This window comes from Lolium rigidum, chromosome 1, assembly GCF_022539505.1.
Source record: "Lolium rigidum isolate FL_2022 chromosome 1, APGP_CSIRO_Lrig_0.1, whole genome shotgun sequence".
Classification (NCBI taxonomy): Eukaryota; Viridiplantae; Streptophyta; class Magnoliopsida; order Poales; family Poaceae; genus Lolium; species Lolium rigidum.
This window is the reverse complement of record NC_061508.1, coordinates 112,988,272-113,003,762: the sequence shown is the minus strand read 5'-3', so window position 1 is coordinate 113,003,762 and position 15,491 is coordinate 112,988,272. Positions and strand designations below refer to the sequence as shown.

The 15,491-nt window shown below is 47.5% G+C and overlaps 1 protein-coding gene across 1 annotated transcript; it reads left to right on the top strand.

Annotated features, from left to right (window-relative positions):
* The first annotated feature begins 9,804 nt into the window (after positions 1-9,804).
* LOC124680071 lies at positions 9,805-12,018 on the top strand. Its single transcript, XM_047215299.1, has 3 exons — positions 9,805-11,095; positions 11,189-11,337; positions 11,770-12,018. Exons 1-3 carry the CDS (start codon positions 9,805-9,807, stop codon positions 12,016-12,018), a joined length of 1,689 nt encoding a protein of 562 aa, XP_047071255.1.
* The last annotated feature ends 3,473 nt before the right edge of the window (positions 12,019-15,491 follow it).

Below are 15,491 nucleotides of genomic sequence, written 5' to 3'. Positions count from 1 at the left end.
ATATAAACACGTACCCGATTGTGACTTAGAGTCATCAGGATCAGTGTTCCAACTTGCATCGGTGTAACCATTTACAACGAGCTCTTGGTCACCTCCATAACAAAGAAACATATCCTTAGTTCTTTTCAAGTACTTTAGGATATTCTTGACCGCCGTCCAAGTGTTCCATTCCCTGGATCACTTTGATATCCGCTAGTCAAACTAACAGCATGTGCTATATCCGGTCTAGTACATAGCATGGCATACATGATAGATCCCATCGCCGAGGCATAGGGGATATTACTCATCCTTTCTCTTTCTTCGCTCGTAGCCGGTCCTTGAGTCTTACTCAAGACCTTGCCTCGGTAACATAGGTAAGAACCCTTTCTTACTTTCGTCCATTCTAAATTTCTTTAGAATCTTGTCCAGATATGTACTCATGATAGCCCTATTAGGCGTCTTGATCTATCTCTATAAATCTTGATGCCTAATATATACGATGCTTCACCAAGGTCTTTCATTGAAAAACTATTATTCAAATAACCTTTTACACTCGCTTAATAGTTCTATATCATTCCCAATTAATAATATGTCATCTACATATAATATCGTGAATGCTACGTAGCTCCCACTCACTTTCTTGTAAATACAGTGCCTCTCCATGACACCGTATAAACCCAAAGTCTTTGATCACCTTATCAAAGCGTCGGCTCCAACTTCTTGATGCTTGCTTCAATCCATAGATTGAACGCTGAAGTTTGCATACTTTGTCGCATTTTTAGGATCGACAAAACCTTTGGGTTGTACCATATACAACTCTTCCTCAATGTCTCCATTAAGGAACGCCGTTTTGACATCCATCCGCCAAATCTCATAATCGAAAAATGCAGCTATTGCTAACAAAATCCTCACAGCATTTTAGCTTCGCTACAGTGTGAGAAAGTCTCATCGTAGTCAACTCCTTGAATTTGTCTGAAACCCTTTGCGACAAGTCGAGCTTTATAGACAGTAATATTACCATCAGCATCCGTTTTTCTTTTGAAGATCCATTTATTCTCGATGACCTTTCGGCTATCGTGTAAGTCTACCAAAGTCCATACTTTGTTATCATACATGGATCCCATTTCGGATTTCATGGCTTCTTGCCATTTGTTGGAATCCGGGCTCATCATTGCTTCTTCATACGTCGCGTAGGTCCTCATCATTGTTATCCACAATCATGACATTTAGACAAGGATCATACCAATCAGGAGTGGCACGTTCCCTTGTCGATCCGCGAGGTTCGTAGTTTCCTCGTTCGAAGTTTCATGATCATTATCATTAGCTTCCTCTGTTGCCGGTGTAGGCGGTACAGTGTACAACTTCCGGCATCGCGCTACTCCGATCAACGAGTATAGATTCATTAATCTCATCGAGTTCTACTTTTCTTCCAGTCACTTCTTTAGTGAGAAATTCTTTCTCAAGAAAGGTTCCGTTCTTTGCAACAAATATTTTGCCTTCGGATTTGTGATAGAAAGTATACCCTATAGTTTCCTTAGGGTATCCTATGAAGACGCATTTCTCCGCTTTGGGTTCTAGCTTGTCCGGTTGTAACTTCTTTTCATAGGCTTCGCAACCCCAAACTTTCAGAACGACAGCTTAGGTTTCTTATTAAACCATAATTCATACGGTGTCGTTTCTACGGATTTTGATGGTGCTCTATTTAAAGTGAATGCGGCTGTCTCTAATGCATAACTCCAAAATGATAATGGCAAATCAGTAAGAGACATCATAGAACGAACCATATCTAAGAGAGTTCGATTACGACGTTCGGATACACCGTTTCGTTGTGGTGTTCCCGGCGGTGTCAATTGTGAAAGTATTCCGCATTTCTTTAAATGCATGCCAAACTCATAACTCGGATATTCACCTCCACGATCAGATCGTAGAAATTTTATCTTCTTGTTACGTTGATTTTCTACTTCACTTTGAAATTCCTTAAACTTCTCGAAAGTTTCGGATTTATGTTTCATGAAATAGATATACCCATATCTACTCAGATCATCTGTGAAGGTTAGAACATAACGATAACCACCGCGCGATGCTACACTCATTGGTCCGCACACATCGGTATGTATGATTTCCAATAAGTCAATAGCTCGCTCCATCATACCAGAAAATGGAGTCTTAGTCATTTTTCCCATTAGACATGCTTCGCATCTATCAAGTGACTCAAAGTCAAGTGATTCAAGTAATCCATCAGCATGGAGTTTCTTCATGCGCTTCACTCCAATATGACCAAGACGACAAGTGCACATATAAGTAGAATTATCATTCAATTTAATTCGCTTAGCATCGATGTTATGTATATGCGTATCACTACTATCGAGATCTAACAGAAATAAGCCATTCTTTTGTGGTGCTTGACCATAAAAGATATTATTCATAAAAATAGAACAACCATTATTCTCAGACTTGAATGAATAACCGTCTTGCATTAAACAAGATCCAGATATAATGTTCATGCTCAACGCGGGTACAAAATAACAATTATTTAGGCTTAAAACTAATCCCGAAGGTAGATGTAGAGGAAGTGTGCCGACAGCGATCACATCGACTTTGGATCCATTTCCAACGCGCATTGTCACTTCATCTTTCAGTAGTCTTCGTTTATTCTTTAGTTCCTCGTTTCGAGTTACAAATATGAGCAACCGAACCAGTATCAAATACCCAGGTACTAGAACGAGAACCAAGTGAGATAAACATCTATAACATGTATATCGGATATACCTTCTTTCTTCTTCTTGACAAGGCCGCTCTTCGGATCAGCCGGATACTTGGAGCAATTACGCTTCCAAGGTGTCCCTTCTCCTTGCAGTAATAGCACTCAAAGATCGTGCTTAGGGCCGTTCTTAGGTTTCATAGGAGGCGTGGCAGCTTTCTTGCCACCCTTCTTGAATTTTCCCTTAGACTTGCCCTCGTTTCTTGAAACTAGTGGTCTTGTTGACCATCAACACTTGGTGCTCTTTCTTGATCTCAATCTCAAGCAGCTTTTAGCATGCCAAAAATTCAGGTAACTCCTTGTTCATGTTCTGCATATTGTAGTTCATCACAAAGTTCTTGTAACTTGGTGGCAGTGATTGAAGGACACGATTAATCCCCAGTCTGTTAGGAATCACTATTCCCAAGTCACTGAGTTTCTTCGCATGCTCGGTCATGGCGAGCATGTGCTCACTAATGGAGCTGCCTTCTTCCATCATACAACCGAAGAAATGTTTCGATGCTTCATAGCATTCCACGGCCGCATGAGTCTCGAAAATAGTCTTTAACTCTTTCATCAACTCATGAGGATCGTGGTGCTCAAAACGTTTTTGAAGATCGGATTCCGGACCGCACAGGATGGCACACCGAACTTGAGAGTACCGAGTTTTCCGAGTCTCGTAAACAGCCTTTTACTTCATCGGTTTCGGTTCTAGCAGAGGGTCACCTAGCGGTGCATCAAGCACATATTGCAGATTTCCGCCGGAGAGGAAGATCCTCACATGACTGGAACCAGTCGGTGAAGTTGCTACCGTTGCTTTTAAGCTTTTCTTTCTCTAGGAACTGGTTAAAATTGATTGGGGACGCCATCTCTACAACATATATTTGCAATAGTTTAGACTAAGTTTATGACAAAATGAGTTCAAATTTTAATTCAATATAATTAAAAAATCTAGGTGAACTCCCACTCAAAACAATATCCCTCGCATTGTCTTAGTGATCACACGAACCAAATCCACCACACCATAGTCCGATCATCACGAGACAAGGTGTAATTTCAATGGCGAACACTCAAAGTGTTCATCATATCAATCATATGATTCATGCTCTACCTTTCGGTATCACGTGTTCCGAGACCATGTCCGTACATGCTAGGCTCGTCAAGGCCACCTTAGTATCCGCATGTGCAAATCGGCTTGCACCCGTTGTATGCACTTGTTGATTCTATCACACCCGATCATCACGAGATGCTTCGAAACGACAAGTCTTGGCAACGGTGCTACTAAGGATGAACACTTTATTATCTTGAGATTTTTGTGAGGGATCATCTTATAATGCTACCGTCGCGATCTAAGCAAAATAAGATGCATAAAAGGATTAACATCACATGCAGCTCATATGTGATATGATATGGCCCTTTTGTCTTTGCGCCTTTGATCTTCATCTCCAAAGCACGGACATGATCTCCATCATCTTCGGGCATGATCTCCATCATCGTCGGCGAAGCACCAAGGTCAATGGCGCCGTCTTCATGATTGTCCTCCATGTAGCAACTATTACAACTACTTTGAAATACTACTCAACATGAAATTTAAAGACAACCATAAGGCTCCCGCCGGTTGCCACAATACAATAATGATCATCTCATACATATTCATCATCACATTATGGCCATATCACATCACCAAACCCCTGCAAAACAAGTTAGACGCTCTCTAATTTGGTTTGCATATTTTACGTGGTTTAGGGTTTTCGATATAGATCTAATCTACCTACGAACATGAACCACAACGTTGATACTAATGTTGTCAATAGAAGAGTAAATTGAATCTTTACTATAGTAGGAGAGACAGACACCCGCAAAGCCTCTTATGCAATACAAGTTGCATGTCGAACGAGGAACAAGTCTCATGAACGCGGTCATGTAAAGTTAGTCCGAGCCGCTTCATCCCACTATGCCATAAAGATGCAAAGTACTCAACTAAAGATAACAAGAGCATCAACGCCCACAAACCATTGTGTTCTACTCGTGCAACCATCTATGCATAGACACGGCTCGATACCACCTGTAGGATAACGTTGCATAGAAAACAAAAATTTTCCTACCGCGAACACGCAATCCAAGCCAAGATGCAATCTAGAAGACGGTAGCAACGAGGGGGTATCGAGTCTCACCCTTGAAGAGATTCCAAAGCCTACAAGATGAGGCTCTTGTTGCTGCGGTAGACGTTCACTTGCCGCTTGCAAAAGCGCGTAGAAGATCTTGATCACGATCGGTTCCGGCGCCACGAACGGGCAGCACCTCCGTACTCGGTCACACGTTCGGTTGTTGATGAAGACGACGTCCACCTCCCCGTTCCAGCGGGCAGCGGAAGTAGTAGCTCCTCTTGAATCCGACAGACACGACGGCGTGGTGTCGGTGGCGGTGTAGAAGTCCCAGCGGAGCTTCGCTAAGCAAACCGGGCAATATGAAGTGGAGGAGCAAAGCTAGGGTTTGGGAGGGGTGGCCGGCCACTCAAGGGGGCGGCCAAGCTATGGTCTTAGGGGTAGCCGGCCCCTCCCTTGGCCCCTCATTATATAGGTGGATCCCAAGTGTTGGTGTCCAAGTCTTCGAATAAGACCCGAAACCAAAACCTTCCATAGGAGGGGCAAACCTAGCCCAACTAGGACTCCCACCCAAAGGTGGGATTCCCACCTCCCATGTGGGGTGGCCGGCCCCTATGGTGGAGTCCACTTGGGACTCCACCCCCACTAGGGCTGGCCGGCCATGGAGGTGGAGTCCCTTGTGGACTCCACCTTCCTTGGTGGTTTCTTCCGGACTTTTCTAGAACCTTCTAGAACCTTCCATAGAACCTTCCGCGACATTTTATTCACATAAAATGACATCCTATATATGAATCTTATTCTCCGGACCATTCCGAACTCCTCGTGATGTCCGGGATCACATCCGGGACTCCGAACAAATATTCCAACTTCATTCCATATTCAAGAACTACCATTTCAACATCCAACTTTAAGTGTGTCACCCTACGGTTCGAGAACTATGCGGACATGGTTGAGTACTTACTCCGACCAATAACCAATAGCGGGATCCGGAGATCCATAATGGCTCCCACATATTCAACGATGACTTTAGTGATCGAATGAACCATTCACAAACATTACCAATTCCCTTTGTCTCGCGATATTTTACTTGTCCGAGGTTTGATCTTCGGTATCACTCTATACCTTGTTCAACCTCGTCTCCTGACAAGTACTCTTTACTCGTACCGTGGTATGTGGTCTCTTATGAACTCATTCATATGCTTGCAAGACATTAGACAACATTCCACCGAGAGGGCCCAGAGTATATCTATCCGTCATCGGGATGGACAAATCCCACTGTTGATCCATATGCCTCAACTCATACTTTCCAGATACTTAATCCCACCTTTATAACCACCCATTTACGCAGTGGTGTTTGGTGTAATCAAAGTACCTTTCCGGTATAAGTGATTTACATGATCTCATGGTCATAAGGACTAGGTAACTATGTATTGAAAGCTTATAGCAAATAACTTAATGACGAGATCTTATGCTACGCTTAATTGGGTGTGCCCATTACATCATTCATATAATGATATAACCTTGTTATTAATAACATCCAATGTTCATGATTATGAAACTAATCATCCATTAATCAACAAGCTAGTTTAAGAGGCATACTAGGGACTTCTTGTTGTCTACATATCACACATGTACTAATGTTTCGGTTAATACAATTATAGCATGACATATAAACATTTATCATAAACATAGAGATATAAATAATAACTACTTTTATTATTGCCTCTAGGGCATATCTCCTTCACGAAGATATCATGCAAAAAAACCTTGGTTTTCAAAGATATCTTCATCTTCCAAGTGGGTTTATTATTATATACCGGTTGAATAGGATCAACTAAGACCTTATACATGGAGTCTACCGAGAATATACCATTATTGGTAAGATCCCAGCAGAATTCATCAGTTCTGTGAAAACTTGATTGAAGCTAACCTCTGTAGTAGTTCATTCCAAGAAGTTAACCGGGGGCCAATAAAATCACATCTGAAAGACATAGATGACAGATATGTTTCCATTACTTTTTCTAAAATGTTCTCAAAATGAGCTATCATGTGTGACTTATCTGATTGAGAAGGTGGGTCATAGGGTTGACCCTTGGCAAGGCCTCTTCCTGTCCTCAGCTGGTAGGCTCGAGCTCACTAACTCCTGCTTATCTAGCCTGCCAATGTTTGCAATGAGCATGTACCTTCTCCATGACAAGACTCACGGAGCAATGAACAAAACTAGGGCTAGATTCTTTTGGGAAGGGATCAACGCCAAACGGAAATACCACATGGTAGACTGGGACACGGTGTGTAGACCAAAGGCATTTGGGGGTCTGGGGATCCTCAATACTAAACGCATGAACATTGCGTTGATGGTCAAATGGATTTGGAAATTGTACCAGAATGAGGAGGGTCTGTGGGCAGACCTTCTTAGAGCTAAATACCTGGGCAACAATGACCTTTTCTCCCCCGAGGTTCATACAAAGGGCTCCCAGTTTTGGAATGCCATTCACAAGATCAAATGGTACTTTAAGTTGGGAGCTAAACACCTTGTGCAGGATGGGCGGAAGACGTTCTTCTGGTTAGATTGGTGGACGGGAAGGGGTCCCCTCCGCGGCCTCTTCCTGGGGCTGTTCGCTTGCCGCGATAATCAGTTCGCGACGGTCGCCGGAGTTCGTTCTGAGACGGGCTGGTGCATCCTCTTTAGGCGAAGCTTCACGCTGCCGGAACGAGTGGAATGGGAGAATTTGTGCCGGATCTTTGATCTGAACCCGATGAGGACGGGTGAGGACAAAGTGTCTTGGGCGCTGGAGGAGTCGGGTTGCTACTCCACCAATTCCCTGTACCTCAAATTGTCGCACGGGGCGGCGATCACGCACTTCAAGGAAGTGTGGAGGACTAGGGTTCCCCCGAAGATCAAGGTCTTCCTTTGGCAGTTGATCAGGGGGCGGCTGCCCTCGGGAGAGCAGTTGGCCAAGCGTCACGACCCATCGAATGGGGACTGTGCGCTATGTGGGGAGTTCGAGGATTGTAATCATCTTTTCTTCAACTGCCACTTGGCCAAGTTTATGTGGGCAGGGATTAGGGAGATCCTGTCGTGCGATTGGAACCCAACAGGGGTTGGGGATTTTTTATCGCTATTGTCCAGGGTTTGTCGGGGCGCCTCCATAGATTAGCTTGGTTTACCTTTGCGGTTCAATGCTGGATGCTTTGGAATGTTCGCAATAAGCTAGCTATAGAAGGAAAGGTCCTTGGCTGCCCGGCTGATGCTATGTTCAAAATGTCTATTCATATGCAGGGATGGAGGGTTCTGGTCAGACAGACGGACGACTCTTGGACGTGGCGACGGCCGAGGTTAGGCGGCTCCATGGGGCGACGAGGACATGAGCTTCGGGCGGTGCAGCGCTACTTGGCAGTGCCCTCCGTCGTCGGCGTGTGATAGCGCGTGTGTGGATCCTGTTATATGTTGGTACACTATGATGTGCGGTGTCCCCGAACCTGTGTTGTTGCTTGTATGACTTGAGGTACCAGACGTGGTGGTGCGTGCGTTGTATCGTCGAATTTGTGTTGTGGGGCTATATATATATGGCTGGGCCTTCGGCCTTCTGTTTAAAAAAATGTGTGACTTATCTTGGCTATTAGCCAAAATAACCAAGGTGATAAGCATATCCATGGTGCATTCCATGTAAACATATGTGCATATTGACATGGCAAACAAAATCCCCAAAAATCTGTGAGAAAAATGACAAACCTCGATTCGGCTGGGAACCTCGATTCAGTGTGCGGGGACGGAGGATGATGGCAGGCGACTGTGTGGCTCAAGAATATGGCCGCCCACAGCCATTCCAAGGCCATCACAGCCTCACACGGAGCTTCACATAACTTGAAATATGAGATACACGGGCCTTGATTTCGAGTTTACCGTAAAAAAGTACGTATTACCGGTTGACCTTGTTTACGGATCTTATATATGCTAAAAAAACCATGAAATAATGGTTAGGATTTGGCTATTCGGTGAGATCCGCTAGAGTTTCTTTGATATCACCAGGTTCTAGCGGCCACCGGAAGAGGAGTTCACTTTTAATCCCAGGTGTATATATATACTCCCTTTACTATAAACACACATTTTAAATTATCAAAAATAAAGTGATTTTTTTTCGCTCGTGCCAGTTGCCGGCCAGTGTATAGTGCCAGTCGTGGCTGGTACCTGCGTGTCACGTGCAAAAAGACCCACAAAGTACGTACATACGTGTAAAATAGAGACTTTTGACGTGGATTCTTTGGCGTGGATCGTATGTTCTGTTCTCTACAGTACGTACGACAATAAAGCTACTGTACAAAGATTTGACAAACAAAAGTTGCCAACTTTACCTTTTCCGAGCGGAGTCGAGTCATGCAGATGCAGGAAATCACAACCCATCGCCGCCGGTACTCCCCATGCCATGCCATGATGAATCGATGATACGATGCACCATCGTCATCGATCCTTCCAAAACCCGACCAGGTTGCTCCTGCTCGCCGTCAGCGAGCCCGTGACTGGCCGCGGGGCGAGTGGAGTGGCGGGTCACGGAGGCGCACAGGCTCACTTGCCCCACCGGAGCAAAGCGAGACAAAGCCAAAAAGCCATCGACGCCGCCCGCCCATGCAGTACGTACGGATGTCCTGTCCCCCACTCCGGCTCTTCCGCCCGCCCGCCCGCTCGGCGACGGGGATCCCACTGGGGGCCGGCCGGGGACACCCCTCGCGCGCGCACGCCCGCCCTGCCCAAAAGGCTGAGAGCAGATTCCCGCGCCGTCCAGTCGCCATCCATTCCTCTCCCCCTGCTCTGCTGCTCCAGAGATCCGCCACAGCCGCCCGCCGGATCCTATCTCCCACCCTGTCTCCTGTCGTTACTACCGGCGGCATCATGGCGCTAAAATTTTGAAACTGTTTTTGGGTGAGGAGGGAGGGAGTGAGTGACTGAGCTTGCTGCTGCTTGGCCGGTAGTAGCTAGGTGCCATGGGGTGCGTGCACTCCAAGCCGCCGCGAGCGGACCAGGGCGCGGCGGTCGCGCTCTGCCGGGACCGCTCCGCGCTGCTCGCCGAGGCCATCCGCCACCGCTACGCGCTCGCCGACGCCCACCGCGCCTACGCCGCCTCGCTGCGCGCCGCTGGCGCCGCGCTGCACGACTTCCTCCGTGTGCAACCACCGCCGCCGCCTGAGCCCACCGTGCCGATCCTGCACGTGCGCCTCGCCGAGCACCGGAAGGGGGACCCGCTCCCCGCCGCGGCGCCACCCGTCCCTGCCGCGGCCAAACTGGTCGATGACGATGGCGGCGGCCACATTCGCTTCCCCTCGGACGACGACGAAGAGGGCTCCGACGACGCGCACATCAGCTTCCCGTCCTCCTCCTCCTCCTCCGAGGACGAAGCCGAGCCACGTGTCCCCCGCTCCGAGCTCGTCCCGCCCGCGACACCGGCGCCGACTCGGGCAGCTCAGCCGTACGGTGTTGGATACGCTCCGCAGCTGTACAGCTACGGCGCCGGCCCCGCGTATGGGTACGGCGGCGACATTGGTGGCTACGACCAGAGCTTCTTCAACTGCAGTTATGCCCGCAGCCGGCCGCCGCCACCGTCCGTGCCATACGAGCACCGGCCCCAGTCCACCAATGCCACCGTCCAGTACTACCCCGGTTCATACTACGGCGGCTATCATTACCCCCACGGCAGTGGCTTGCATCAGGTGGCAGCCTCCTCCTGCGCGGGGGCTGGGCCACCGCCTTCGCCGCCGCGTGTGTCCACCTGGGAATTCCTCAACCCGTTTGAGTCAGTCGAAAGCTACTACGGGGAGGAACCGACTGCTGCTGTGGTGTTGGCGACGTCCACGCCAAGCACAAGCTCCAAGGATGCGCAAGAGGAGGTTGTCATCCCGAAATTGGAGGATGAGGAGGTGCAAGAAAATGTCGTCAATGGCAACACTGGTAAGGTTCGGTTGGCCAAGGAGGAAGAGAGGAGCAATGCCAGTGAGGAGCAACACAGCAAGTCCATGTCGCCGGAGGCGAACAATAACACTGCAAGTGGCATGGTTCATGATGTGCATGTAGTGGAGAAGAGTGTGGTGGAAGAACATCTGCAGCATTCCGCTACCGATGGGTTGCCTGAGGTTTCAGGGAAGGCGTACAATGACAATGTCGAGGTGGCGCACGAGATCAAGCTGCAGTTTGAGCTCGCCGCCAAGTCTGCAGCTGAGGTGTCCAAGATGCTTGAGGTTGGGAAGATGCCTTACTGCCAGAAGAAATCAGGACTGAAAGGTTTATGATGAACTTGACCACGGTGTCAATCCTTTGTTATTCTGGTTCTGTGATGAAAATAGGAAAAGTTGCCTAACTCAATTGATGTTGCAGTATCCTCCTCCATGATGATCTGTGGGCAGCCTTCAATCGGTGAGGAGTTCCTGCAGTTTCAGGAGGAGAAAGCTATGGAGTGGGGCAACATTTCTTCCACATTGCAGAAGCTGTACATGTGGGAGAAGAAGCTTCTTGAGGAACTCAAGGTTCTGAGTGCGCTTTACCCTTCTTTTCTTTTCTTTTTTTACTTTTGAGCTGCATGATGTTATCCAGTTCATCTTCAATATACGTTATCTTTGCTACTTGCTCAATAAACTCGAACCGTATCCCCTTTGAATAATTTTCGAGTAACAATGTCGAGTACTACTCCAGTCTCAACTCTCAACTGATTTACGCTACCATTTCTTTCTCTTTGACCTTTCATATCACGTTCTTCTGAATGAATAGTTGTTGTTTCTGTTTTATATTTTATAGAGTTCATGTTTCTTATGCTTTGGTGCTGTTATTCCTTTGCTTTTCTTGACATGTCATGGTTTTACTTTATTGGATTTGTGTATTCATATGAAATTGAAAATGATTCGATTTCTTGTTCATTCATCTTTGGTGTTGGTCTTACTCATGCAATTTGTCTATTACAGACCGAGGAGAAGATGAGAGGGCAATATGATAAAAAACGGGAGGAGCTGAAAGCTCTGTATGAGAGAGGTGCTGAAGCTCAGAAGCTTGAGGCAATTGAAATTTATACCAGGAAGCTATCAACAAAAATTAGCGTTGCCCTTCAAATTGTCAATGCGATCTCAAAGAAGATTAATAAGTTGAGAGATGAAGAACTATGGCCGCAAACATGTGAGCTGATTCAAGGGTATGCAATGTGTATCTCTTTCTAAAAACAAAACTTAAGTTCAGATGAGCATTCTTAGTGCATACATATTTTATGGGTAGATTATGGTACGTGGTGTAGATGAAGTGTAGAATTGGGTCTGAAGGTAACCAAGAGGTACGATCACATTTTGGCGCAAATTTTTTAGTACGCAAGTATTTTCATTTCGTATATCCACCAACAAGCATAAATAAAAAGTAAATAAAATTTCACCATCCCCTTTCTGGTTTCTTGGCTTCAAACATCTCACTTGTAAAATTTGGGATACTTTCCTCTGATGAAGCACTGCAGTTTGTACCTTCTAGATATCCTAGTAACTGTAAGTAGTCAAACCCAACGAAATAATGTGTCATTTGTATCTTAACCTTGATGCATATATTGTATTTTCAGGTTGAAGCAAATGTGGCATGCCATGTCAGAGTGCCATCAGATCCAGTGTCATGCCTTATCCCAAGCTAAAAACATTGATTCAAACATAGCAGCTGCAGGATTCAGTGAAGCTCATATTGGTTTAGTCAAGCGGCTAGAGCTTCAGTTGCTAGATTTGGTTGCCAGTTTTGCCGCATGGGTTAATGCTCAAAAGAGCTACATTAACACTATGAATGACTGGCTCAAAAGGGGAATCGACTATGTTCCTGAAGTAACTGATGATGGGACTCCACCCTTCTCTCCAGGTCGATTAGGTGCAACCCCCATTTTCATTATCTGTAATAATTGGGCAATGGGCATCATGAGGATACCTGAGACAGAAGTAGTAGACACAACGCAGGCTTTTGCCTCTAATGTTCTGTATCTCTGGGAGAAGCACAGGTCAGAGTGGAGGCAGAGTATGATGGCTAACAGAGATATGGACAGGGAGCTTAGAGTGATGGAGAGAGACGAACTGTCGATGCGCAAGGCTCTGAAAGCACAAAACAAGAAGTTTGTGCTTGTTTCCAATCACAGCGGAGTGTCCGTATCTGCACAAGCATTACAAGACGGCAGTACACCTGCTGAAGTGACTTTGCAATCATGTATGAAGAAATATTTCGAAGCAATGGAGTGCTTTGCTGCTTCCTGTGCAAACTCATACAACGATCTCCATCGTCGTTCTGAAGAAGAGAGAACTCGACCTGCCCAAGAGATTGGCAGAGTTTCCTAGTGAAATTTACTTTGCTGGTACAGTGCAAGTGAACGACCACTGTGATTGGATGAGCAGCAATGGTGCACATAGAAGTGTCGCATATTCGCATTGCTGTTCTCGTGACCATTGTGTGATGGATTTTCCCCTCTGCCTGTTTTGGGGGTCGCTGGGTTTGAAGCAGCCGATGTGAAAGCTTGTCCTTGCAAGATGAGGTTTGGTGATCAAACTGCCATTGCTCTTAACAAACCTCCAATCCATGCTGGAGGAAGCCTGCTCTGTAAAGAAGTGAGCGTAGATGTTAACACCAGAATAGCACATTACAGACGAGGAGCCTGCTCTGGAAGGTGCTGACTAACAATGATTTTACTTTTTTTTATAAAGAAAAATATATTAATATCAAAAGATACCAATTACATCCAGCTTCTGCAACAACGCTCCACACTAGTGGTAGTAACCAAAAAAGATAAAAGAAAACTAAAAAATAAAAATTCCGCTACAGCAATCCAGAACTAGCAACATCAATACAACCACAACTGTGACAACACCTGAACCAAAAGCGACGCCTCCAAGAACATTGGCTTTCTGGTTTCTTGGCTTCAAACATCTCACTTGTAAAATTTGGGATACTTTCCTCTGATGAAGCACTGCAGTTTGTACCTTCTAGATATCCTAGTAACTGTAAGTAGTCAAACCCAACGAACATTGCACCAGCACCGTCATCGTCAAACCAAATTTCTTAGGTTTTCACACTGAAGATAGTCCCCACTCTCAAAATAATGCCTCCAACAAGGTCATTACCAGGCACAACCAGTTAAGGCGTTTTCACCCTGAAAGATAAGATTCTGAACTTCACATGTGCTGTCGCTCCCACTTGCATACCACTGCTGTGGAGCCCGGAACGCCAAGCAAGTCCTTCAGCGTCACGGAGACTGGAACCTCCTTTAGCCAATCCACCAATCCGGTCTTCATGATATTCCTTCTTCTGACTTCACCATGGATCAAAAAGTCACTTGATGTCAACACATAATAGAGTTTCGCGCCGCTCCCTCCGGAACCAAACGGTCGGATTAAAAACATGGGTGTGCGCGACCGAATACCACCCGATCCAGCAAATTCCAGGTAAAAGATGCACTGCTCCATTCACCGGCGGAGCTTTCCGGAACTCATCTCTTCAGCCAAATAAAGGCAAACTGACCTCCGGTAGATCTTCATCTTTGCTTGCGAGAAACCCAAGGACCGCTACCAAAACAAAGCAAGACCAGCAGCCCCACGCCGCCAGTCCCTCCCGTCGGATCACCAGGAAAGAGGACGGCGGCGCAGATCATGCGCACCGCCGCCGAACCGCCACCGCTCCACCCACTCCTCTGGCTACCGACGAAGAGCATCAAGCTCCGGCCAAGCAGCCGTGCCGTCCGGCTTCCTCCACCAGTGCCTCATCACCTCCCATGGAACACCGTCGCGGAAACCCTCTCTCCCCCCTCGTCATTCGACGGAAGGGGCGCCACCACGCCGCCGGGGCCGTGGCCGGTAGCGGCGGCGGCCTGTGGGGCGACGGTCTGAGGGGCGGCTACGCGGGATGGGAGGGTTCCTCCGCCGCCGCCCAGGAGGGGGCGGGAGAGGAGGTAGGGTTTTTTTCCACAATGATTTTACTATCTTTGATCATTCATGAAGACCCTGCAATTGGTTGGAGTGCTGCTCCTTAGAGCATCTCTAACAGAGCCCGAACTCGCGGCCGAAACTGAAAAAGTCTGGCGAGATTAGGGGTTCGGTTTGGAGATGGGCCAGAACGGAGCCCGAACTCGCGACCTAGCCCGTAAAACGAGTTCGGGCCCCCAAGAAATCGAGCGGACGCCCCGTATTAAAAGGGGCCGCGGAGGGAGTTCGGTTCGTAAACCCTACTCCCCTCCGTCGCTTTCGCTCCCGCCGCTGCCGCCTGCCTCCGCTCTGGCGAGCGATTCCACCCCCTCCGACGCCGCTCCGCCGCTTCGGCCACCACACCTCCATCCGAAATAGGGTGTTTAAGATGCGTGGGTAGGGGAGGTGGCCGAATCGGCGCCGGAAGATCACCTCGGCGTCCGCCGGGTGTACGGGTGGAGGCGGAGAGCGCTAGGCGGTCGCGCTCCGACGGCGCATGGAAGCGTGCCGGCCGGAAGTGGCCGAAACTAATTGCGCGCCGTCAAGCGCGCGAGGAGGCGGCTGAGGAAGGAGAAGCGGAGCCCCCCCCCCGCTGCCGGCTCGTGCAGCCCGCCGCTGCTGGCGCTGCCCCCGCGCGGCAACGACGACGACGGCACCAACGGGCGCCTCTAGTTTCTTGGCTTCAAACATCTCACTTGTAAAATTTGGGATACTTTCCTCTG